Source organism: Sycon ciliatum, chromosome 12, assembly GCF_964019385.1.
Source record: "Sycon ciliatum chromosome 12, ocSycCili1.1, whole genome shotgun sequence".
Classification (NCBI taxonomy): domain Eukaryota; kingdom Metazoa; phylum Porifera; class Calcarea; order Leucosolenida; family Sycettidae; genus Sycon; species Sycon ciliatum.
Genome location: NC_088654.1, coordinates 24,942,877 through 24,968,947, shown reverse-complemented (window position 1 = coordinate 24,968,947; position 26,071 = coordinate 24,942,877). Strand labels below are relative to the sequence as shown.

Sequence of the window (26,071 nt, the reverse complement as noted above, 5' to 3'; positions counted from 1 at the left end):
AGTATTTTGACAACGTTTCACGGATTTCAGAGCAATATTCACCATGTAGCAATGCATTTTATGAGTAGGAGTCAAATTTTGGATTTGCACATCTTAGAATTGATTTTGAAAACTCAGCATGGTTGGTACTACTGTTTGTATCCAAGTTGTAACCATAACAGAAAACAGTTCAGGACTACAATAGAGTGTCTAAGCACTTCTTTTCCAGCTTTCACTCTGTTGGTAGGGTAGCTGCGACAGCAGCAACGGCAGTAGGAGCAGGGCAGGTGATGTCTCTGTTCTCCTCGTGACAGTGCTGACGAACCTGCTTGAAAAGGTAGTCGGCACGAGCGTGTGACATCCCGGCTGGTTGCAGGGCAGGTGGAAGGACTTCCGTCTTCAATGTGCTGATGTCAGCATCCGGCTTGATAATCGACAAGGTCTTGTCAGCCTCCGTCGATGATCCAGACATCTCCACCATCCCAGGCTTGTCAGCTGAGAAGTGGAAATTCTGGTATTTCGTGATGTTTTTCACGGGCTTGAAAACAGTGGAAAGGTATGCATCCCACTGTCTCCAATCCCATGAAAACAAAACGGCCTTGTTGAAGGCTGCTGATTTATCTGTTGCATCAGCTAGCTGCTGAAGTGTATCGACGTCGGACTTCCTGTAAGTCTGCTTCAGCAACCCAAAGCCGCCATCGACAAAGCATCGAGTGTGCCCAACGCGCATGAAGCACAGGTCGATGGATTCGTTGAGCCCCACAATGACTCGCCAGCAGAGGTACCCAACGACTGTTTTGTTTTTGTTTTGTCCGCAGCAATTGTCGGCGTGCAGACCGATGTCGTGTGCGCCCTTGGCATGCTGCTGAAGATGGAAATGGAGGAGTGAGACCACTGAGTTTGGCCCATGGCATTTGCTGCCATCAACTCCGATGGTCTCATTTTCGTCAAACAAATAGTTGTGCTGTGCTGGCACAGCCTCCGCTGCAACACCAAAAATCTGGATCCGGCGCGGAACTTTGAAATACAACGCACCTACTTCACGGGCATGGTGTGGAATGTGCGCCTGCTGGGCAAAGTCGAACGTGAAGTGCTCGTATGCTGGCGCTTGCAACTCACTGCTTTGCTGTTCAGCTATGGCATCCTTTGCCTTCGCAATGCAGGCCCTGTAATGATCTCGCGCAACATTCGCCTTCTCCATGTGCGCCTTCAACTCTTCCACTGTTTTTTGTCTGGAAATTTCCGTTCTCGCTCGGGTGATCTTCGACTGCATGTCTGAACATTCTCCACACACATCTTCCTTCGGAGTCATAATCAAAACATCTGGAGTTTCTTTCAACCATAGTTTGACAAATGTCTGGTAAGAGACAGTGCCTCCGGCATCTACGTACTTCTGGTGCACCAGCTTCTTTGTAGTGATGCATGGCAAGTAAACTGGTGCTGGAGTGTTGTGCCCCCTGGGTGCAGCAGGCTGTGGGAGACCATTCACCACAGCGTAGTTACGAATGAAATCGCGTACCTGCGTTACACCCTCCGCAGACACAGCATGCCAGGGAGAACGACCTACATTTCCATGCTGTGGTGGAGTCAGAACGCCTGCGTCGAGATGTGCCTGCACTTGATGCACGTCGTATCGACTGGCGGAATTTGCATACAAAAATACCGCCTGACACGTTTTCACACCACCGACTTCGTACCGGTATGTCACTCGAGATCGCGCAGCATGATGTGCTCCGTGATGTCCTGAATCGCCACGATTAGCCAGAGCATCCAGCTTGCCACTCAAGAATACGCGACGGTCATCGTCGCCAAGAACCTCCGTAGAATTTCGCGATGATTTTAGAATTTCTGGTGGGACACTCAGGAAACAGTTTTGACTCCCTGCGCAAGGGCAGCCAGCGACCCGGCGTGCTTCGATGTCCTCAGTGGATGACAGCTTGATAGCTGGTTGCTTGTCCCTGCCTACAGCGGCAGCAGCTAGCGCTGTGGCCGGCTCCGGTTGCCCCTGATCATACTCATCAAGGTCCTCTTCATCGTCGCTGCCGACAGGTAAGTGCGTTGTGTCAAGTGCGATCGTTTCATCCGCGCTATCAGAAGCGCTGGCGTCGCTGGAGGGGATATCGCCAAAGAACGATGCATCATCGTCGATGAGATCGCGGTTGGCCTCTTCTGTGAATCCAATAACAACCTGACACAAGGATCGCCTTCGATTTCCTTCCGCCATTGTCGCCTCCGCAGTTTGCTGTGACAGAATCGATTTTTTTGCGATCAAATTTGTTTTGGCTTTTTCTCAAAAAAGTCGCGTAGCCCCGAAGGTCGAAAGTCTCAGATATCGGGCCAAATGATAATGTTTGATAACACTTATGTTCTGTTACACGGGAACTGTCACAGACTTATTTTTGCCTCAATTTTGGTTTTGAGGCTGCTGACCACAATGGTGAAGTTTTGTTTTCCACGGCTGAGCGAAAGAGAGCAAAAAGCGTACTTTTCACTCACCAATATTTTCGTGCGTTTGCTCTTGTTCTGCGCAACTCCATTGAACCTGCCATCGTGGTCTTTGTTTTCCTCGTGGTAATTGAAGTTGCCCGCCCACCAACCCCGGTTTCAAGGGGGTCTTCCACTGAACATTTTGATATTCTATGCCGATGTCTGTGGCGTACGATCATGACATACCCCGTATATTACATACAATTTCTTGTTTTCTCTATTCTTGGGTCCGACTGGCAGCGGGCGGGGCAGGAAGTAATGACATAGATATTTTTTTGGCCGGAAGGCGGGTTTTTCCTCTAGCCCAGTTGAGCGGTCGGGGCTAGGAATGTATGATTGTTTTCAGGCGCTCCCCTGCTGCCCACTCACCCATGCTCACCACTTACCATGCTGCTTCTCCTGATTTTGTGGCCCTTTCTGTTGCATGATTTACCGTACTCGCGCGATAAGAGCTCTATCTTGACTTTGTGCTGAACAAAGCTGTAAACATATTAAATTTTCTCTTTAGGCTAAAATCAATTCTACACACTAAGTCACTGTCTCTCTCTCTTATTTACAAAACACCTATCATGCGTATACATGCCTATAATTGAATACGCATGCATTGCTGTCACCCCACTCTCAATCACAGCCCGTGACCGCCTTGAGCGAATCCAGAGCAAGACGGCCAGAATTTGCCTCCGTCTCCCCCTCTTCACTCCTCCGTATCATTCAGCACTGCTGCATTGGCTCAAATGGCGGACAATGTCACAAGTTTTCTTGTCACAAAGTAAAGCTCACCCTTCTTGCACACTCCATAAATTACCAATATGCACCACAACCCATACGCATGCTCAACACCCCGCTCAAGTTACGCCCCAGTGTAGCCTTCGACACACATGCACTTGGCGCCTCCCACCCACCAGAACCGACCGCTGTAAAGACTTCCCACTGTACAAGTCCCTAGAATACTACAATGCCCTCCCTGCTAGCATTCGTAATGTTCCCTCCCCACCTGCTTTCAAACAAGAAATTTACTCACTGCTTATTAATTAACTCAATCTGCTCCTGCAGCGCTCACCCTTTCCCATACTTGTAAAATTCAAAGTGATGTAAATCACTTTCCAACTGCATAACCCACAGCCTCACCCACAGCATCTCCCCTTCTCATAAACTTATCTCTTATTGGCGATGGTGCCATCGTGAGAATAAAGAATTCCAAAAATCTTGAACAGTGCCCTATCTCGAATAGTGCCCCAGTCTCTAAGAGCCAGTGAAAAAATAAAGCCCTCTCTTGAATAGTATCCCCCCCCCCCCCCACGCCCGCTGGTAATCAAGCTCACGTGCGAGTTAGGTGATATTTTGCTAACGTTCTTGTCCATGTCACTGCACTGGTGGTTTTGGGATCAAAACGGATCTGAGGAGAAGCCAGAGACTAGCGAAGGCACGACTGAGAAAAATCGAGAAGGTCGGACCAGGAGAGGCAGGTGAAAGTACGGGCGCAGCAGTGAACGCATCAAGGAGAAAGAAGCGGTGGCGCGAGAAGATGGAGGCGGAGGATGATGATGGGGGTGAACAGGATGGTCAGGAGGACAGCAAGGGTGAGCAGGATCAGGAAGTGGAGGACGAGAGTGATACTGACGAGGAGGAGTTGGATATCGACAAGAGGAAGTCTGCCATCTACAAGCATTTGGTGTCCAGTCCGGATTGTCGTAAGTTGTTTGACGATTCCTGGTTCAGTGTTATTTGTTGCGCACGTTTCTTTAAGCAGTTGCAGGTGTTGGAAGCTGTTTATATTCGTATACGTGACCCTGTGCTATGCAAGCAAAAAGAAAATGTTGTAGCACTCACACTTTTCAAATAATACGCACTCACCAGTTTGTCCACACGCACTCACAGCTGCCACATTCATCTACTGCTACCATTCTCAGATCCACTGAATATGTTCACACTACACGCGTTATGCATAACCGCGAGCTGCTGCATTCTCACGCTTCTTTTCATATTGGGGGAAGAGTGTGTTGCTCCCTACATGGGACCTCGCGGTTAAGTGAGAACTCAAGTCGGCAGGAAAACCGCGAGCTCCCATGTAGGGAGCAACACACTCTACCCCTACTATCGCCGAAGTCGCACCAACCTTTTCTTCTTTTCATATTATTCTAGCTATAATTATAACTGGTTGTTTTAGTGATTCTTACTATGTGACGATCTTCCACGGATGATAGTCACGGGAAAACGTTCGGGCATTGTTTCATTTTAATTGTTTTATACATGGTTATGAGTGCACACTTAGTATTTTTCATTGCTATTTTACTACTGTTGTCTCCTCGTCAGTTGTAGAAACTTCAGAGATAATCAAAAGAAGGTGGGTTGCACACAATACTTGGGCTTGAAGTCCAGTGTCAAGGCAAGTTGACGGGAAAAGAGCGAGCTCAAGTGTTGGGAGGAACCAACTTCCTTTTAAATGTAACTTTGCTTCCAAATATTCTGTACGATTGTGTGAGGCTCATCTAGATTGAGTTGTCCGTATCTGCATGAATGTTATTATTTCTGGTCGGCCGAGCGGAGCGAGATAGGCGAGAAAAGATTGCTTGCGCAACAACATTTCTCCTCTTTTGAGTATAGCGTGTGATATATTTTTCTTCTGTTGTTGTTGTTTGTTATTCTTTTTGTCTGACTTCTTCAGTCAGTTTTTTGAGTCTTACCAGTGTTGCTAGTCACCTCTGGCTGCGGCCTATCACCCCTCATCTTGTACGCTCCTGCCTCCGTTGTCTGTATCTACGTTGATATGTTGGTGTACGTGGATCAAGAACCACCACCCTCTAGGCTGAAGGTGCAAACGCAGCTCCTAAGCGGAGAGAAAGATGATGAAAATTCAGCATAAAGGAATAATATTTGGACTTGTGGAATGCATGTGCATCAATGTAGTCGATAAAAGAATTGACAACACACAGTACCGGAATATAAAAAACACGACACTTACCATTCTGTGATGTAGTGTATTCTCCCCTCCCTCCCCCCTCTCTCTCTCTCATCCCCTCTGTCGTCCACATGTATCTAAGGAGGCGAAACCGCCTGTTTGTGGTGCGACGTTAAATAAACATCTACAACTACAACAATTGCTCCTTACAGTATTGATTTGTAGTCCTATTGAGAGGAGGAGCATACAATCCAATACCGCCGGTTGAGATTGCTGCAACGCGAATGCTATACGTATAGCCTGCCCTCAAATTGCTCAGTGTGGCATGTGGCCAAGAAACATTGAGAGGTGGTAGAGCCGTTCCTTCTTCTTCATATCGGACGTGGTAACCTACAAAGCGCCCATTGAGGTGAAACGGATTACTGATTGGCGTCCATGAGATGGAGACTGATGTGTAGCCTGTTGACGATACTATTAGTCCTGTAGGGAAAGCCGCTGGCACTAGTACACAGAAAATATCAAGCATACACAGGAAAACAAACTACTCACTGCACAACATCATGGTGGTGTGTAAAATGCACAAAGTCAGTAACGATTCTAGCTGTGGTGTCCGTGTCCATTCTGCGAATATCTTTTTCTGCGGGCTTATCCTACTTGTAGTGCAAGTGCTTTTTAAACTGATTTACAGTTTTCTCACTTCCCTGAGCGTGCCTACTTAGGGAAACATTAGAATTGTATTGAAGAAGAACGATCAGTCAATTAACATGTCGCATTGAAAAGCCAAAGTGATGATGGTCAGCGCAGTAGGCAGGGTATCTACGCAGTACATGTTGGACAAATCCTTCTGCTGCACCAGCGCCCTCTACTGAGTAAAGCACTGCTTACAATGTTTTTGTCACCAGTTCACTGCTACATGTACTGTAAAAGCCATATATATAACGAAGTCCTAACTCTAACGAGTTCACGAGTAGAAATCTGTCGTTAAAATAGAAATCGTTATACAGAAATCGATACATATACTGTCCTATTGAGCGTTGAGAATGAGTGAGAATCGTTACCTTTGGTACACGTAAACTGGTCAATTTTGGGAAATCGTTATATATGTGCCTTGTTAGAATAATGGCTTTTACAGTAGATGTTATCACTGTAGAGATACCAATGTTCTGTATGAAGAGGAGAGGTTATGCCACCTGTTGCGTATTTGTCACAGTTTCTCAAAGTACCTGCTGCTTTAGTTGTCACACCATTACGTGCTGTGCTATTTCCCCTATCCCAAGCTGTATTGTAGGCGAATGCTACCACGTTGTACATAGCATCTTCCTCAGCTCCCTTCAGCAGGACAGTTGTGGTCGCACTGCATATTGTAATGGTTGCTGCTCCCGATCCAGGTATTCCTGACACTGATGTTCTTGTAAAGTTGCAGCAGTAACTGCCAATGGCGAAGTATCCAGTGAGCGGGAAGAAACCGAAGGTTATTGATGTTGCTGTTGCTGATATGTAATAGATGACTGGAGCCGGAGGTGCTGTGTAGCAAAGAAGTAAAAGGTTGCAGGAAAAGGTTGCACCATCGGCAAATAGGACATAAATTCTACGGCACCAAATCAAAACAAATAATTATGCTGGTCTGCAGTCTAACTCTGTACCCGGGGATAGCCCTTTCCCAAAGATGCCATAATTCTTCATAACTTTATACTTTTCGCAACCGTGCCAAAACAAGTACAAGTTGCTGGAATCCCATCCATATTTTCAGAAAAAGCCCAAAAGTTGCCATTATCGCAACTTAAAACTGGAGACTTCTTGTGCAAAAGCCACCAAAAAAGGAGCAGAAATAGCAGAAGTGCTGCAACAACAAACTCGTACATTCCTTTCTGCTGTGAACCACAACTTTACACAGTGCCAGTAGCCTGTTGCATAATATATGCATCTATCATTGCACGACTAAAGAGGTCAATCTATGAAATATAGAACGAGTAAAAGACCGAGGTCCTTCGATGTCTTTTACGAGGTCTTTATACCTGGTCTATATTTAATATATTGACCGATTATGAGGGCAATAATATATTTATCACGACATAGCATACCTAAACTGGTTTTCTTTGTTATAGGAAGAAATGAATACTATTGTAATAGTACATTGTATGTACATATGCCGTTTACATTTGACATTACTTCTGACAGTTTGGGTTCAAATCCCAGCATTTGGTTTCAGATTTTTCTTCTTTCAGTTCTGATTTTTTCTAGGTTGAGGAAAAAGTTCTAAGTCCTCGGGCTAAGTGGTCAGTTTAAGTGGTCAATATAAGCGGTCAATATAATTATGCTGATATTTGACTAATAGAGATCACAAGTTTCTGTGGTGGTCAATAATAAGAGAGTGACAACCTACATTATTCCAGTGAACGGAAAAGGGAATACACATTATCGTAACTACCGTTGATCGAACTTAGAAAAAAATATATTCAAAAAATCATATTTGCCACATCAATGAAACTCGTTAGCTCGCTCGATAGCTTGCTCGTTATTGGAACTGATCGCTCGTTTGTTATAGATACGCTCGTTTCAACACTAATTTGTCCATATAAAATTAGTTTCAAGTAGTCCTTATTCCATTGCCGTAGATTCGCTGATGAATGTAACAAGAAAATTGTTCTGAGCAAATCCTCTCTTTCCCTTTCGTTGTGTGCCTTGCGATCATCGTATAACATTTTACACATACACTTCGACATATAGGAAATGCTTACAGTGCAATTTGTCCTCCTTGTAGCTGCATTAAAACTGCTGTCTCCGCAACGCTTGTTTACTTAAAGAATAACATTCGGAATTATGGAATGGAAGTGCATCAATGTAGTCGATAAAAGAATTGACAACACATAGTACCGGAATATTAAAAACACGACACTTACCATTCTGTGATGTAGTGACATTGGTGTACTTTGAGTAAATACCTAGCCCTCCTGATGAGATGGCTGCAACTGAAACTTTATACATGGAGTTGAACTTCAAGCCAGTCACGTTCGCGTTCTCTGTTGTAGTGCGCACATATGTTATCAGGTTCGTACCTTGCCAGCATGTGACGTTGTAGCCCACCAGTACTCCATTTAACTCGTATGGGTTCACTGCCGACCAGCTGATATGGACAGTTGTAGCTGTGCTTGAATTGAATTGTATATCTGACGGGGCTACATGTGGAGCTGCAAATAGAGAACAGTGGATAATGAAAGGTGATAAGACGAACTTTGAAGATTCCATCCCAAATTTTGAATTACAGTTTCAAGCTTCCACAGTAAAATTTCATGAAGAGCTTGGTACACCTATTCTATCATTCGGCTGCCATTTTGGGGCAGCTGAGTTTTGCTTCATTCTCAGCATCCCCAGACAAGGTTCCTGATCATGGTCTGCGATCCGTATATTCTGTAGCGGCATGACTCTGACGATGACGTCACATCATACACAAAGCATGCGCAAGAAAATAAATAAACAGTTTCCTCCGAGACAAAAATGCGATAATACTCATAAAAAGGACACAATTCAGGCTCTTTACGAACATCTTGAAAGTCGTTTGGTTTCACAAGTATACTTTCAAGCCTTCTCATCAGGTGAAATACAGGTAAGGGAAAAGGAACAGGAACAGCAATCTAGCACTGCGTACACGTGACAAATAAATCTTTCCCTTTGGCCTCAACTTCCTTGTTGCACAATTGACGATCCCAGCCGCCCATTTCAGCCGGCCTAAAACCCTAAAATTCAAAATCGTCCAGCTGGTTTTTGAAAGACAAATTTTTGTCCGAATTGAGGCTAAAACCTACTTGAATTTTGATAAATGACCCGCGCTCTGCGAAAACCGACCTTAGGTGCTTCGTAATTTTTTCGAGAAAAAGAACAAAACGTCACGATCTGTCGATTTTTGAAGATTACAAGGTGAGAGTCATGGCTGAACGAAGCAGAAGACAGTCGCTAGCTCAAATTGCTGCGGGCTTCTCCCCAGAGGTTTTAGCCGAACTCCTTCACGATGAATAGTCATTTTTTTGGCCTGGTCCAATCGCAGTTCTGATGACAGCAGTGCCGAGGAGAGTCGGATGTGGAATCGCAGCACGTAACGCTGATCGAGCTGGACGGTGATGCGGAGGAGAATTTCGATCAGGCGTCGGTTCTGCCACCAGCCCAGCCCCTCAATGCCGGCAATATACAGAGTGCACACCAAGAAAAATCGGTTCAAGTACTGTCTACAATCCAGGAGGCGCGTGACAAGTTTGACAAGCGCTGTAGGTGTTCCGCACTGGTGCTGTTTCAAGAGCGTGACACTTGAAACCTTGCTTGCACTTACAGCACACACAGCGCAGGTCCTGATCAAGACAGATCGCTGCTTGTGTGTAGGCGGAAAGCTAGACGTGCTCAGGAGACGTGGTGAGGCTACCCAGCGCGTCCAGCATGCTGGGAGATGTGATAGATGGGGCTCAACAATACTACTCTGAACTACTGAAGTACAGCGTCAGTGGCTGGTGTGGAAGTCATGTACATGCATGTCAGGAAGTCTTTGTGTGTGCCTCCAGGATCAAGCCCTGGGTGCTGAAATCTACTGGGTGCTGAAATCTACAGGCTGCTGTCAGTGCAAGTGCAATCAGCCCAACACAGAACTCTGGAATGCACTGCCTGTGGAAGATGTTGTGGAGCTGAAGCATTTTATAGAGCATTATGCTATGCTAGTATTATGCTATAGTTCATGGCCTCCCTTAACCTGCGGCTCGACATGGACACAACAAGCCAGTACCAACCTACATGTATTTGCCCAGTATCACTACGAAGAAGCTTGTTCACCAGGCGTTCACAAAGCCTGGTGGCAAAGCTGCATACAGTACGTTTGACAAGATTTGGAAAAGAGACTGCCATGATATCACCGATTACGAAACAATGTGTGCGGCTGATGTAGACATAACTAGATGTTCTAACTTCCAGTACCAGATAAAACTATCAATATCCTTTAATCCGGCATTGATCCTAGCTTCTTCACTACTTTGCACCTGCCTCTACGCATCACTCCGGCTGGCATATCCTCAAACAGAGCCAAAAACCTCTTCCACCAGATTCGTGAGCAACACCAGCCACAGAACAGAGATAGAATGTGTCTATCTCCACAACAGGAAGATCCAATGCCATCATAAACCTTTCCTTTTGAGCATTATGACATACAGATTTATTCTGCAAAGTTTGGTTGCAATCATCCTGCTTGAATTCTCGCTGCATTGGTTCCAAAATGTAGCATAAAATCCTGGATTTTTGCTATTTTTCCTCCAAAAATTGCAAGAAAAGTGCAAAGAAATTGTCATTGTATCTAACTGAATATGTATGCAATCCACCTATAACTTCACCAGAAGTTGAAGAAAGGGTCCTGGGTCAACAATCCAGCACAAACTCAATTTCGCCAAAATAGCACCTAAGGTCGGTTTTCGCAGAGCACTGGTCAAATACGGATGTTTGACCTGCTTCTACATACATTTTGCCATGATTGTAATATCGTGTCATGTCTTTTAAAATTAGTGAAACCTGGCCAGATTTGAAGTTTACTCTCCTTGGCCTTTTCTGGCCTCAAAAGCGGAAAGTAAAATCTCACAAAGCAGGATGTAGAGTTGCATTCAGCGAAGCTACCACCATGCACAAGGTTCAGTGGAAACAATCTGTGCATCTCTCCTCTAGATTTTCTTGCCGCAAGTTCTTACGCGATCATTAGGAGACTATGCTTATTGGACTGTATCCTACTGTTGTACATCGGACTAGTTTCTCTTGAAAGTTTTAGATTTAGGAAAGGGGTTTCTCTCGAACTCGGTTCCTGGAAATTTTGAGTGTGGGCTATTAACACATACAAAAGAAGGAAGGCCAGTGTGAGCGCCATGGCTTTGTGGAAGGCACAACCTGTAGTGTACGCTACGGTTGAACACTTTAAAACTTCTGCCATAATCACATACACAAGGGAACAAGGAACAGGTATGTGGTAGGACAACATTTATTAGTGAGACCGAGAAACGGAGAGAAAGACGAACGATTACATGATGAAAGGGAGAGAGAGAGTTTTGAGAGAAGGAGTGCAAGATCAAGGGCCTGGGTAGCTACAGCAAATATGGTCATGCAAGTAGCTAGCCAGGCCAAGAAAAGGTGGGTACGTGAGGGTAAGTACAGGGTGCATATAGGTCAGCAGGGAAAGGTTGTGGAAGGAGGCAATGTACGGGAGGAGGTACATAACACTTCTATGGTGGACGAGGAAACCCAGTCGGAGGTCAAGCGGCCCTAGGGTGCCAGCCATGCAGCCGTGAGTACGCAAACGATCAACAAGTGCTCTGTGCATGCAACTTTCTGTACGCACTGAGGGTGCCGGCCCCAGTCATTCGACTGGATTTCCAAGTCCACGGCAGTAGTTGTGGTTGCCACAGCAGTATCTCTCCTCGTATTGTCTCTTTCTCTCTCATCTGTAAAAGTGCATGCTGGACGTAAATATATCTGCAGTCTTTGTCTTGTGCCCAGAATGGACGTGTGCTTGGCTTACAGGCTAAACACAACACACACTTTGCAGAGATTGGCACGACGATTAGTGTGCATGGGAAACCTCCTGGGGGCTGACCTGTCAATACCACATTGAGTGCTCTCAGGATTAGTTTTCAAGCTTGCACTTGTTGCAGTATGTTATTTTGTGTACGTCGTGTGTACGTCATGTTGGTGCATGCGTGTGTTGCTGTGGTGTGAAAAGCAGTCTTCGTATTGAGTTCGTCATGTCTAGTTGTGTTTCCGTAGTCACCTTGCAATAAACAGTCTTTCAAATGTAGGTATCGTCGTCCCTTTGTATAAATGTGGAGATGGCACGGGACTGGGAGCAGGTGGAGAAAGGGCAGAGGGCAGTTACAACACACTCTCTACCACAATACATGACAATCAATCAAGTTTAGCACCCGGATGGAGATAACGTCTTAGGGTTGGTTCACATAAGCAAAATCGGCGCCGCAAGACATCGCTAGACATCGGTGGTGAGTCCGCTCCCGATCCGTTGCGCATACGGTTCAAGTACCAAATCTACTACAAAGTAGTACAGAATGAGCCCAAATGCTACGACAGGTTTGCCAATTGAAGATTGAATTCTTTGGTTCTCCAGTAGTTCAAGGTCTTTCGGTGATGGCCTCTCGGTGCTACCTTTTACTGGAGATCATGAAACTACTTCTACACATTTTATTGCAGTCTAGTGAACGATTGTGTCGAAATTATGCTTGCAAACGTTAATGAAGTCACAAGAACTTGCCAATGTATCCATCATATTTTTTATTTGTTTCAATTGTATTTGTCTCATAAGTTGCACAATGGGCAAGCAGATCATCCGAGAAGGACGGGTTGGTATGCTGACGTATTTGCCACCTTGAAGCGACTACAAGAATGGCGAACGGACCTCCTCTCTAGCTTCAATTTAGAAAAATTTAGGACAAGTATTGGTTTGAAATTTTGACAAAGTCTGGCTCCCGGCAGCCGGCGATCACCGGCGCGAACGGTTCACAAACCACTTTTGGTCAAAATTGTACGGGATCGGCGCTGGGGCAGAGCGCAAGAGTTGGGCAGTGTCCAACTTTGCCGGCGGTCCCTTGCGATATTTTACCGTATGATTTTGTTACGACTGCACTGGTTCACATAATCGCAATGCGCCGGGAGAGGTTGCAAGAGACCCACTCCCGATGACTCCCGGCGTGTACCGGCGATATGTGAACCAACCCTTACTGTCATCGCTAACACAGCATTTTTAATGTTGTGTTAGCGATGACAGTAAGGGCAGTACGTGGCATGTGGCCTCCAATTTCCTAATACTTGGAAATTCTCCATGAAGTCCAAATTTGAAATTGCAACTTATTACTTAGCTTATGATATGGATAATGTTTAGTCATTAAAATGACTAAACATTACCCATATCATAAGCTAAGTAATAAGTTGCAATTTCAAATTTGGACATCACGGAGAATTTCCAAGTATTAGGAAATTGGAGGCCACATGCCACGTACTGCTCTTTTCTCTCCGAAACTCAACACTTTTTCCTTCTTTCGTATCTGGCTTTCAAGTGTTGAGTTTCGGAGAGAAAAGAGCAGTACGTGGCATGTGGCCTCCAATTTCCTAATACTAAGTAATAAGTGATGTGGTAGTTCATGCAGAGTTTGAATTGATTAAAGTTACTACAGCACAAGGAAGGGAATTGTGTGGTGCTCCCTACGTGGGAGCTCTCGCTTTTCCTGTCGCACCAACCTCTTCTGTACAAGGAAGGCCACAAGAAATCCTTGGTTTTGTCTCAGGTTTTGTCGGTGCCTTATTTTCCGGAGTATAAGATGCACTTTCAACACCAGTAGTTCACCGCAAAGCAGTAAGTAAGGCGTATACTGTGATGGGCAAATGAATCGTGAAAAACAGGGTAGATGTCTGTATTTCGTGACAACAAAATCTGGGTACGGCTTATTTAACGGAAAATGAGGTATCTCTTGTACAGAATGAAGTGGGGTTCATACAAATGCATCAGTACATGTACAGTCCAACCTCATTAGGATGAACACTGATAAGGTGAACTTTCATTTAGTACGAACTAGGGCCAATCCTATGGTTGGCCAGGCATCATCATATCAAGTCAAAATTATTCATTTACGACGAACTCTGCAGGGCGAACTTTCCCGAAGACGAACTAATTTCAAGCGTGATTTGAACAAAATCAGTGTGTAGTACGAACTTTCGGTCCCCGTGGGTACGCTGGCTGTAGATTCTTTCCGATAGTCGATGCCTCTTGTACTGGCAAAACATGTTACAAGGCGGATGTAATCATGTCATGAATTCATTGCACATTGTACTTACCTATTGCTGGCTTATGTTATGAAAAAATGTTTTACATTTGCGACAGCATGCATCTTCACATAAATTCAATCCATATGATGTGCATATCAATTATTTTGTCAGATCTGGATAAGAAGAACTCCGGATAAGATTAAAAAAACGTGTTTGGTCACTTGAAGCTCGTCCTAACAAGGTTTGACTGTACCAAGGCAAAGCCAACGGTCCAAATATCAACCTGGATCATGGGCATGTTGTGTTAAGTATCGGTGAATGTGGAGATGATGCGGGACTAGCAGTAGCAACAATTCGACCTGAGAACAACAAAATGAGAACAATAATATTATTTACCTGTTGCTGGTGTGGTGAAGTTTTGAATAAATGTGGGATATCCGTCAACCGGACGTGTGTCCTTTATTACACAGTATGGCCGCGGGTTACCGTAACTGGCATCCTCCTCAACAGGTGAGAAGACAATGGGACTAGTACGGTTACAAACCGTCACCATATACCTGTTGGACTTTGGTATGTTAGATACGGAATACCTCGTGAAGTAACAGCAGAACTCGGAGAAACGGTAATTTCCTGTGCTTGCAGAGATGTTCACAATGACCTTTGTTGGAAATATCTCCACAAAAACGCTTGGGTTTGGCGCAACTGCACAGAAAATAGGGGAAATGAAGTGAGAAATTAAGCGCTCAAGGTAATAGTCTTCGGTGCCAGATACCGTAAAAGTCCGTAAATAAGCATGCACATACTTTTGAATTTAGTGATCCCACCCGTACTCACTTTCGGGTGGGTACTCACTTTCGGGTGGGTACTCACTTTCGGGTGGGTACTCACTTTCGGGTGGGTACTAACTTTCGGGTGGGTACTCACTTTCGGGTGGGTACTCACTTTCGGGTGGGTACTAACTTTCGGGTGGGTACTCACTTTCGGGTGGGTACTCACTTTCGGGTGGGTACTCACTTTCGGGTGGGTACTAACTTTCGGGTGGGTACTAACTTTCGGGTGGGTACTAACTTTCGGGAAAAACTAACTTTCAGACCTGACTTGTGTGTAGTGGAGAAGTCATTTTCATAAAAAGAAAATGTACATGCTTACCGCTGATGTTTACGACGTAGTATACGCTACATGCGCTATGTGCGGTTTGCTGTGTGCGCTGTAGTTGTATGTTGTATGTGTATGCTTTTCTCATATACCCTGTCATTTTCACGCTATAACTACCTGGTGGTTTAGTGTTTTTCATTCATTTGTCGCGTCCCCGGCTCACAGTGACCGGACCCCGAAATCACTACGAGCGGCGACTGAATATAGACGTGTGGCCTCACGACAAGCCCAACACAACCCAGGGGCCAACCAATATAGCAGGCTTGGTCCAAGTTCAACTCCACACGATCAACAGACAAAGACTGTTAGTTTTACGTTGTGAGTAGTATCAAATCCGAGCTCAAAGTAAACGAAGACAGAGAGCTGAGACCGAGTCTCGACTGCTAGACTAGACTAGACTAGACTAGACTAGACTAAAACTGAAGTAAAAGAGAGAATGAGAGCTTCTTTTATAGGGTGCTTCAGAGATAATTATATGGCGTGATCATTGCGAGGTAATTCCAGGAAATAGCAGAACAAGTCAAACCGGAATGTGCGCAGCCAGTCAGCAGAAATGCAGAATATACGTACGGTGGTCATTCGAGAAGAAAGAGAAAGAAAGACATCGAGAGAAGAAAGACCAAATTGGGACGTGGGGAGCCCGCTCACCCACGTCAGAGTACAATGTGAGTATATGAGGGTCACGTTGGGGAGCCCGCTCACCCAACGTGCCATAGTTCAGTGGCTTCTTATGGTAAGTTCTGCTGCATTCTTGGTCTTGCTTGCTTGATACTCTGACCTCTCGTGCGGTCACTGCGGTGACGGTTTTGGTTCTTGCACACGTCTTGGCTCTGCACTCTTTGCACTTAGCTCGGTTGGTTAGTCTTGGCTCTTTGCACAAAGCACCGAGGCATCGTGGAAACCTGCAGAACATCGTAGTGACGTGGTTTTGAACAAAGCCTGGAGTCACATTTCCAGGAAGTGAAGCACTTCCAGGAAACGTACAACGCGAGAACCTACCTGACCAGGTTCCGGCCTTGGATCACATGACGTGTCATGCCAAGAAGGCATGTCACCTACGTGGGAAAGCGCGTGTCGCTCAACCTACATGCTAAGCACGTGGGACAAGACACTGGCCAAACCACGTTGTACTAAAAGGGTGTGACAGCTCAGCACAGAGCTGCTCACTATGTAGATCCTGCTGTCACAGGACTATCAGGCAGCAGTCGTCACGTTCAGGGACGTGACATTTCCCCCGCCGTTGAAGAATCACGTCCCCGTGATTATCCTCGACCGATATGGTAGTCGGTGAGATACCGCGACGTTGCCAGTTCCGGACGTGTCATCCACCAGGCTCCGCGACGGATACAATAGGTAAGTCAACTGGAGATGCAGGATGCAAGTCCAATCCACCACAGGTTTTGGTGCGAACACCATTGTCATCGGCCGAATACAGCATACTTAGCACTTGTATCGGGCTCATACTACTGAACAATATCACTGACTGCTCACGAGAAAATACAATTCCTCGCCAGGTGCCAGGCACATAAAGCATTCACTCAATCCGATGGTGCTACACAGTTGTGACACAAGATCGGTAAAGAGCTCGTAGTAAAATCCATCCGGTAACGAGCAAATAATTGGGACCTCAGGCGCAACAACAACTCATCATCCCCAGATGAGTCTCGCCTACCAGGCTCCTCGACGCAGGGCGTCCCCTGATCAGCCAACACTGTGCTCGTGGGATCCAGATCCAAATCATCCTCTCCCACCACAGCCTTTCCACTTCAGTTCTAGGACCTCGTCCTATATGAAGTGCAGACCATACTTCTTCGGCCCCAGGAATCCCATCCTGGCCTGTATGGTCACCACCGTCCCCTTCTCCGTTGCTCACTACGCAAGCTCATCACCCGCCGAAATCGGCTACAACTGACCGATCCGGGTGCCTCATCCACAGAGACCAACTGACTCCTCTGAGCAGTACACAATCCGAACCGGTGCACAGTTCAGTCATTTGTCGAGGATGCAAAGGCACCCATCAACATCACACGCCACAGTTCCTTCCGCAGGACACTGGTCAACTCCCATCAAGGTCAAGACAAGGACCGCGGCGACTATACACTCCAGCACATACTAGTAGGTCATGTACTGTTCGGCCATCCTCTCAACCAACTTTTTTTTTCACAGAACGTCTTGAAGAATGAAGATCGACAACAAGGTCAGAACTTCTCCATCCTCGCGACATACATGATCGTCAAGAACATTCGCAGATAAAACTGCGTCCGCCAGCACCAAAGCTGGGCGTGACACAAATCTTCGTCTGGTGCGTCGACACGCAGAACAAGATTTGAATTCGTCCACAACCAGCGACGTGGTCTACATCCTCCCATCGTTTCAGCCATGAAACAACCGGGTCTTCAAACAGCACTCATGGCGACTGAGAACAAACTGAGTCCGAATGTCAGTAAGGCCTCATCGTTGAAGAGACGACTTATCAAGCTTCAAGAGCTTCAAGCGGTCTCAACAAGCACCATGTCCGGACAGTGGCGTTTTCTTGTCGAAACTTGAAAACTGCACGGCACTGCTCCGTGATCCAGTCGTAGTGACTACTTTCACAACGCTCCGTAAAGAGGACCCAAGCCCTGCTTACGGCTCACATGGTACACGGGTTCACGAACCCTTCCATATCTGAAGCTGAACAAACGCGCACTGCACTCGTACTTGAGAACTGCATGAATGCAAACCACTCCTCGATCGATTGTGCAACTGGCAATAAATTTCGCACCTTGGTGTCCGCAGCAAAGCAAGCTCGTCGTGCACTACGAACTCGCACTACAGCGCTACAGGAACACGAGGTACGGAACGAAAGCCAGTGCTGGATACGAAAGAGAAAACGCATTTGGATTTTTCTTCGTACCAAGTTGGAGCGTCCAACACTGCTGTTGCTCTGCCACGTCTATCGCCAAAAACCTGCCATCAGAGACAAGGTTGTTCACGAAAGACTGCCGTGGACATCGCGTCGTTGCAGTTACGGAGTGAGGAGAACTTAGACCATCCTGGTCACAGCACCAAATGTCGCGTCCCCGGCTCACAGTGACCGGACCCCGAAATCACTACGAGCGGCGACTGAATATAGATGTGTGGCCTCACGACAAGCCCAACACAACCCAGGGGCCAACCAATAATAGCAGGCTTGGTCCAAGTTCAACCCCACACGATCAACAGACAAAGACTGTTAGTTTTACGTTGTGAGTAGTATCAAATCCGAGCTCAAAGTAAACGAAGACAGAGAGCTGAGACCGAGTCTCGACTGCTAGACTAGACTAGACTAGACTAGACTAGACTAAAACTGAAGTAAAAGAGAGAATGAGAGCTTCTTTTATAGGGTGCTTCAGAGATAATTATATGGCGTGATCATTGCGAGGTAATTCCAGGAAATAGCAGAACAAGTCAAACCGGAATGTGCGCAGCAAGTCAGCAGAAATGCAGAATATACGTACGGTGGTCATTCGAGAAGAAAGAGAAAGAAAGACATCGAGAGAAGAAAGACCATATTGGGACGTGGGGAGCCCGCTCACCCACGTCAGAGTACAATGTGAGTATATGAGGGTCACGTTGGGGAGCCCGCTCACCCAACGTGCCATAGTTCAGTGGCTTCTTATGGTAAGTTCTGCTGCATTCTTGGTCTTGCTTGCTTGACACTCTGACCTCTCGTGCGGTCACTGCGGTGACGGTTTTGGTTCTTGCACACGTCTTGGCTCTGCACTCTTTGCACTTAGCTCGGTTGGTTAGTCTTGGCTCTTTGCACAAAGCACCGAGGCATCGTGGAAACCTGTAGAACATCGTAGTGACATGGTTTTGCACAAAGCCTGGAGTCACATTTCCAGGAAGTGAAGCACTTCCAGGAAACGTACAACGCGAGAACCTACCTGACCAGGTTCCGGCCTTGGATCACATGACGTGTCATGCCAAGAAGGCATGTCACCTACGTGGGAAAGCGCGTGTCGCTCAACCTACATGCTAAGCACGTGGGACAAGACACTGGCCAAACCACGTTGTACTAAAAGGGTGTGACAGCTCAGCACAGAGCTGCTCACTATGTAGATCCTGCTGTCACAGGACTATCAGGCAGCAGTCGTCACGTTCAGGGACGTGACACATTCATACATTCATTGTTCATTATTGTTAGTCGATGGAAGTGAAATATACTGTTGAGAATAAATAGTTGTCCTCGTGCCGTGTGGGGTCGTTCGTTCCTGACACTTTAGAGAACCAGAGGGTTCACAACATCCGCAGTATGGAAATTGACTGAAATTGTACGGGAAAAGAGAAGTATGGATCTGCTGACTATAAACCAGTTTTACACATGACTACATACTTTACCTGTGCATGTACATGTATGCAGAGCACATAAAACTGCGAAGTACACGCTAAAACAGTGTTCCATTCGACTCACTACCCCGACGACTACAACTAAACAGGTGAAAATTTGATTTTAGCCTTTACTTCCCCTTTAAATATTCATTATTTTCGCAAAATATACATTATAAATCGTGGGATTAAAACAATTTGGTAGTACGCAAAACTCTGGAAAATACGGAGGGAAATTCAGCCGCCCGAGTACGCAAATCAGACCGAGCAGATTGGCAGATTGAATTCTGATTGCGCCACCCACACTAGTAGCATGCATTACCTTCACTGGGGCAGGGGTAAATGCAGTTATTATTATTTTTTATGGTGAAAAAGGAGGACAAAATGTTACGAGTTATGACTAACTGTCCACCAACGTAACCAGATCTTATACAGTCAGCGAGTGCGACAAAATGGCACAAAACTGACAAAGGAGTACTGAGACATTTGGCGACCTGACACCTAGCTCCAACACTTCTCCAATGCGCAAACCAACAATCTTCCAACCTCTCTCCCCTCTCCCGGGGTGACCCAGGTGACTAGTTTTGGCAGTGAGCAAGTACAGTACAGTACAGTACAGTACAGTACAGTAGTGTGTGTGTGTGTGTGTGTGTGTGTGTGTGTGTGTGTGATCTAGCCCAGAGAGCGCGTCTTCCTGAAGACATTGGCACTCTCCTGCGTGAGTACCGTCTGCGTTGGCTGGGTCATGTTGCCCGTATGGACGCGGCACGGATTCCTCAATAATTGTTGTTTGGGGAGCTCGAGGCAACCAGACCACGGCATGGGCCAAAGAAGCGTTGGCGAGACACGATTGTCGGTGATCTGCGCTCACTGGATATTCCGGAGTCCGAGTGGTATCGGCTCGCGCAAGATCGCCCGGAATGGCGCAGGTGGGTCCATCAACATCGTCTTCCTCCCCCGGCACCGAAGGACTTTCACTGCGCATGCGGCAGAGCGTTTAGGAGAAGTGGCGATTTGAAGCGTCACATCAAGTACTGCCCAACTCAGTAGCCTATCATCTCCACTGGAGATGGGGCGTCAAAGGTCAAAGGTGTGTGTGTGTGTGTGTGTGTGTGTGTGTGTGTGTGTGTGTGTGTGTGTGTGTGCACGTATGCATGTGTGTGCGTGTGTGTGTACTTCCTCCGTATACAAAAACTTCGTGACTTTTTTTCAACGGTGTTTTTGAGCAAGAACCTGCTCAACGAACCGCACCAAAGGCTGTCATAGACAACCCACATTCATGTGATGTAGGTTTGGTTGATCTCGAACAGATTCTCTACGGAAGCCATGCGTGCGAGGACGTTGCCGACAGGAACTCACGAGTCAAATGACAAAAAAATAGCACTAACTTGCTCGAAACTGACACCGTGACGAAGTGGAGCTCGCGCCTGGAGCACGGAGTCACGACTCACGCTGCACTCGCTGCCCTGAAACTGGCCAGGCTCGTACTTGCGGTGCACGGCCCCATACGCAGCGTGACAACATAAATCGGTTCAGCTCGCACGGAAAGATGAAACATTTGAGTCGTTGTGCAACCAGCGCAGACTCCGGATCGGAATGTCGACGACCTGGCTTTCTTCGCCTCTCTCTACTCCAGTCGGACGTCTCCGTTGTGGCCTAGGGGAATCGCAGGGACCTCGTCGAAGCCGTTGTAGAATGCTGGGAGGATTCTCCTGCCGAGAAAATGCGAAGCGTGTGGATGTGCTTGAGCGACTCGTTTCACGGCATAATGGAGGTCGCGGGTTGGAACGACTGAATATAGTCGACGTCGATGCGTACACAGCTCTGGAAATGAAGAGTACGCTAGCCAAAGTCCCGCGTCGGATCATCATTGCAGCTGAAAAGAATCTGAACGAATTGCGAGCGGAAGCAGCGACTTTTGGCGATGCGGTGTCAGTGTCGTCAGGTGACAATGACAGGAGCGACGAAGACTCTGAATAAACTCAATCTCATTCGTCTGAGTTGCTTTTTTTTGTATATAGCTTGTAAACAGGTTAGACAATGCCACGAGTGTTATTCCAAGTCAAACGGAACAATTCCAGAACTATGCACAGCCTTAAAAAAAAGTCACGAAGTTTTTGTATACGGAAGAAGTATAATTATATGTATGCATGTGTGTACATAGCAAACTCAGCGCAGGACGTTCAGGTTGGTTGTAACTCTGAGTTTCATGCCGTTAGGCAATCATCAGACAACTGATACTCGGGTCTACCCAACAGTATGCTTATAATCACATAGGGCCACAAGCATAAACTAATTTAGCGCTAAATCTGGTGTGAGGTATGGGGAGAAAGCTGGCGCGGGCCAAGGCACGACAGTAGAAGTGCCAGGAGGGTGGCGGGCAACAGGCAGGTGTGAGCATGAAAGCGCGGGAAGAAGCGATGGGGAGGCAGTGTACAGTTTTCTCCCCATACCTCACACCAGATTTAGCGCTAAATTTGTTTATGCTTGTGGCCCTATGTGTTTATAAGCATACTGTTGGATAGACCCGAGTATCAGTTGTCTGATGGTTGCCTAACGGCATGAAACTCAGAGTTACAACCAACCTGAACGTCCTCCGCTGAGTCTGCTATTTACTAAGCTCTGTCTCTGACATTGAGCACTCTCTGCAGCTCGGGGATCAACGGATTTGTATGCATGTGTGTGTAATTATATGTATGCATGTGTGTGTGTGTGTATAATTATATGTATGCATTAGGGGTGAAACGATTAGTTCGAATATTCGAGTATTCGTTCGAAAATTTCCAACGAGCGAGTATTCGAAATTTTGCACTCGATCGTTTTTTATTTATTTATTTATTTTTTTTATTTTTAGGATTGGCATTGTTTTTTAAAAAACTTTTGTTGTACCGCTGGTCCACTGGTATGCATGCGTTATGCATGGCTTTGAGTCAGTATTTTAAGACTTGGACGATGCGATCACCACGGCAAGTAACGTTCTGAGATATGAAAGTACTGATGAAAATCGTTACTTTACACTCTGTACAAGACGTTGGCGACTTTTGTTCTATGTTCACAGATAATTTCTTCCGAATTGGTCGAGAACTTGCAAATCTAGCGCTTTTGAATTTTGATAAAATACTCGAAATAATCGGATACTCGATCGAATATTATGAACGAGTGATCGGTTGGTCAAAATAGATACTCGTTTCACCCCTAACTATGCATGTGTGTATACGTATATGAGCCGTCAGATGCGAAAAGGGTGCTTATGGCAGCACAGAGCAAATAGAGTAAAGTGCATCAGAGTGACAGGCTGTCAAGTACCTGTCACATGCATGAGTGAATCTTGATGTGACGTCATTTTTTCGATCGTTGCGGGATATGGATGAGTGTGAGTGTGCATCCCCGGCCCGGCGCTGGTATGTACACTAGCGCACTGCTGAGATTCCCAGCTTTTCGTAGATACTTCAACCGGCCTGAAACTCCAAAGCACGGCGGATTTACATACAAAAGAAACTGCCTTTTTTGTGGCGCAGTTCTCACGAGCTCCGTTCTGATTCTGAACGAAATTCTTTTGTCTCCTGACCTAAATTGACGATATCTTCATGATGGGTTTGGATTTTTGAGTCCGGTTTTTTGGAGGTGAAGCATAAAAGCCTATAGAGTTTGCTTGAGTCCTTATCTCAATTTGACCAAAATATGCCATAAGCACCCTTTTCGCATCTGACGGCCCATATGTGTATACTTATGTGTGTATACGTAGGTACATGTATGTGCAGGTACAGTCTACTCGCATTAAGCCGCGCACCCTATCTTGAAGAAAAGAAATGCGTGACTTATCGCGAGTGCGCGACTTACACAATAGTATACGTATATAAAACATATATGCCGTCCAAATTGCAAAAGTGCGCGACTTGTCTCGAGAGCGTGACTTAAAATTTCATGACTTATCGCGAGTAGACTGTACTCGTATGCGTACATGTACTGTATGTATCCATACAGGAGGCGTGTGTGTGTGTGTATATTATTATGTGTGTATGTGCGTATGTGTGTATACGTGTATGTGTGTATGTGTGTATGTGTGAATGTACTGTATGTATCCATACAAGAGGCGTGTGTATATTATGTGTGTATTATGTATGTATGTGTGTATATTATGTGTGTATGTACTGTATGCGTGGACCGTATTATCTCTATTAACTCAGTCTCTTGTAGAAGCCCAGTCTCTATTATAAGCGCACTCCAAGAGGGCTTCGAAGATGTACAAGCGCAGGGCTTATAAAGGAGAACTGTATGGATCATGTCCATGCATGTTTGACATCACACAGTATCACATAAACACATGCTGTGGTAAAGGTCTGTGATCCCTGAAATCTAATGTTCAGACTGAGTGTACCTGGAAGCACAAAACTGCAGTCTCGGTACCTGCTAGGAAACTTTGTGCTACTGATACAATGAAAAATAATAGGTAATTTATATGTACCAGGTGGTTGAAAAACTATAAGCCCAGTCTCTAGTAGAAGCCCAGTCTCTAATCCGGACTGGTTGAAAAAATATAGGCGCGGGCTTATAATGGAGATAACACAGTATGTGTGTGTCCGTGCATGTGTGTCTGTGTGTGCGTTTGTGCATGCATGTGTGCAAATGACTCGTGTGGATGGGTGTGACATGAGTGTGCGTGTGTACTTGAAGGTGTCCAGGAGTGCCAGTAAACTAGTTTTTTTTACTGTGATGTTGATTTCTGGCTATACCCGTGACCTATCCATTTCTTGTTGGTCTGTGCTGACTTCACAGTCCGGACTTACATTCTTGTGTGGTGGTAGCTTTTACCGGAGAAGTATATGGGCCAATACCACCAGTTGAGATTGCTGCTACCTCAATGTTGTATGTATAACCTGGGTCCAAGCCGGGTATGTTAGCTTTCTCTGACAGGGTCACATTGAACATGGTTACGACCATTCCTTCATCTGTATATTTCACACTGTAACCCAGTAATTCCCCGTTCAGACGCAGATAATCAACTGGTGTCCAGGAAATAGAGATAGATGTAGGTGATTTTGATCCGATGGTCAGTGCTCCCGGGGGATCATCTGGAGCTGCAGAACATAATTATAGTAAAAGCAGTACATAGCAACATGGTAAAACAGGGATATATACCCGCAGGGCCCGATATGCGTGCAATGATGGCCAACCCTAAATTGGTACCCAAACGGTGTCTGCATTTTGTGGAGTGGAACCAGCAAGTTCCCTATAAAACGACCTTTTAAAGCGACATTACTCATGCAGTCTTCATAAGAAGAAAAGAGGACCAAAGAGCTGCAAGTTATGCTATAATATCCACTGGCATCACCAGTTACTTTACAATCAGATCATGCGATAACATTGCACGATACTTGACAAAGGTACACTTAATTAACTGGCGCTCAGCTCAAGCAAGCGGTTTTTATGAAAGGAAGATGCAATATGATATTGAATAATGTTGTCTTCAAAGTGTTTGTGGAGCAATGCAAACATGAACAAGCAGTGGTGGAGAAGAAAAATATGCAATAGTCGTCAAGGAGTGTCCAGAAATGTTTCTTAGTTTTTTCGGCTGCTACCGTTCGCGTCTCGTATACACCGTGGCATTCGAACCACGATCAAAATACAGTCGAACTCTACCCTTATAACAGTAACATGTCGTGGTTTGTCTCCACCCAAGTCTAAGTACTCAGTGTTCAGTATTCTCTGGTAAAGCTCCCCACAGATTATATGAAACTTGAATACAGATCCTACCTCCAGGCACAACATCAGTACAAGAAGTAGCAGTATGGCAGGCAAGGGGTAATTCCACCTGTACGTGATATCGGTTTAATAACGGCAAAAACTCAGTCCCACATACTATGAAGGTTGTACCAGGGCCTTTCCCACTAAGAAAAGTTCTACCATCTTGATAGAAATACATAGGGCTATAGCTGGTTTAGCTATAGCTGGAGCTTGAGACCACGATCGGCACCCCACAGGGCGACTGCCTATCTCCAGTTCTTTTTGTCATTTACTGGGAATCAGCGCTACGTGATCTCAAGGCCACGTTACCTCCCAGGCTGCCAGCTGATGAGCTCTTGCCTGGGGAAGTTATCTATGCTGATGATACGGATTTTCTGAGCAGCTCACGGACATGGTTGGATATTTTCAGCCCAAGCATAACTGAGGTCCTCAGAGAATGGCATCTCAAAGTGAACGAAGAGAAAACTGAGCAAAAAACACTACGCAGAGAAGGGGATCGTCTAGCGGAAGTCTGGAGAAAGACATGTAAGCTTGGGTCACTTCTGGGTGATGAACAAGACGTGATCAGAAGGAAGCAGCTCACAACAGCTGCTTTCAGGTCACTCTTTGCTGTGTGGTGTTGACGAGAGCTTATCAGTGAGAAGATGCGCCAGAGGCTCTATCAGGCGTTTG

The 26,071-nt window shown here is 45.9% G+C and overlaps 1 protein-coding gene across 1 annotated transcript in view; it reads right to left on the bottom strand.

Moving 5' to 3' along the window:
• Positions 1-26,071, bottom strand: part of LOC135827823 (receptor-type tyrosine-protein phosphatase delta-like) — a 362,685-nt gene that overhangs the window by 229,440 nt on the left and 107,174 nt on the right. Inside the window, exons 14-18 of the mRNA XM_065340252.1 lie at positions 24,442-24,732; positions 14,546-14,851; positions 8,266-8,553; positions 6,589-6,888; positions 5,576-5,866 (exon numbers count right to left, since the gene is read on the bottom strand). Coding sequence (XP_065196324.1) covers positions 5,576-5,866; positions 6,589-6,888; positions 8,266-8,553; positions 14,546-14,851; positions 24,442-24,732 — 1,476 coding nt within the window. The remainder of the gene's footprint in view (positions 1-5,575; positions 5,867-6,588; positions 6,889-8,265; positions 8,554-14,545; positions 14,852-24,441; positions 24,733-26,071) is intronic.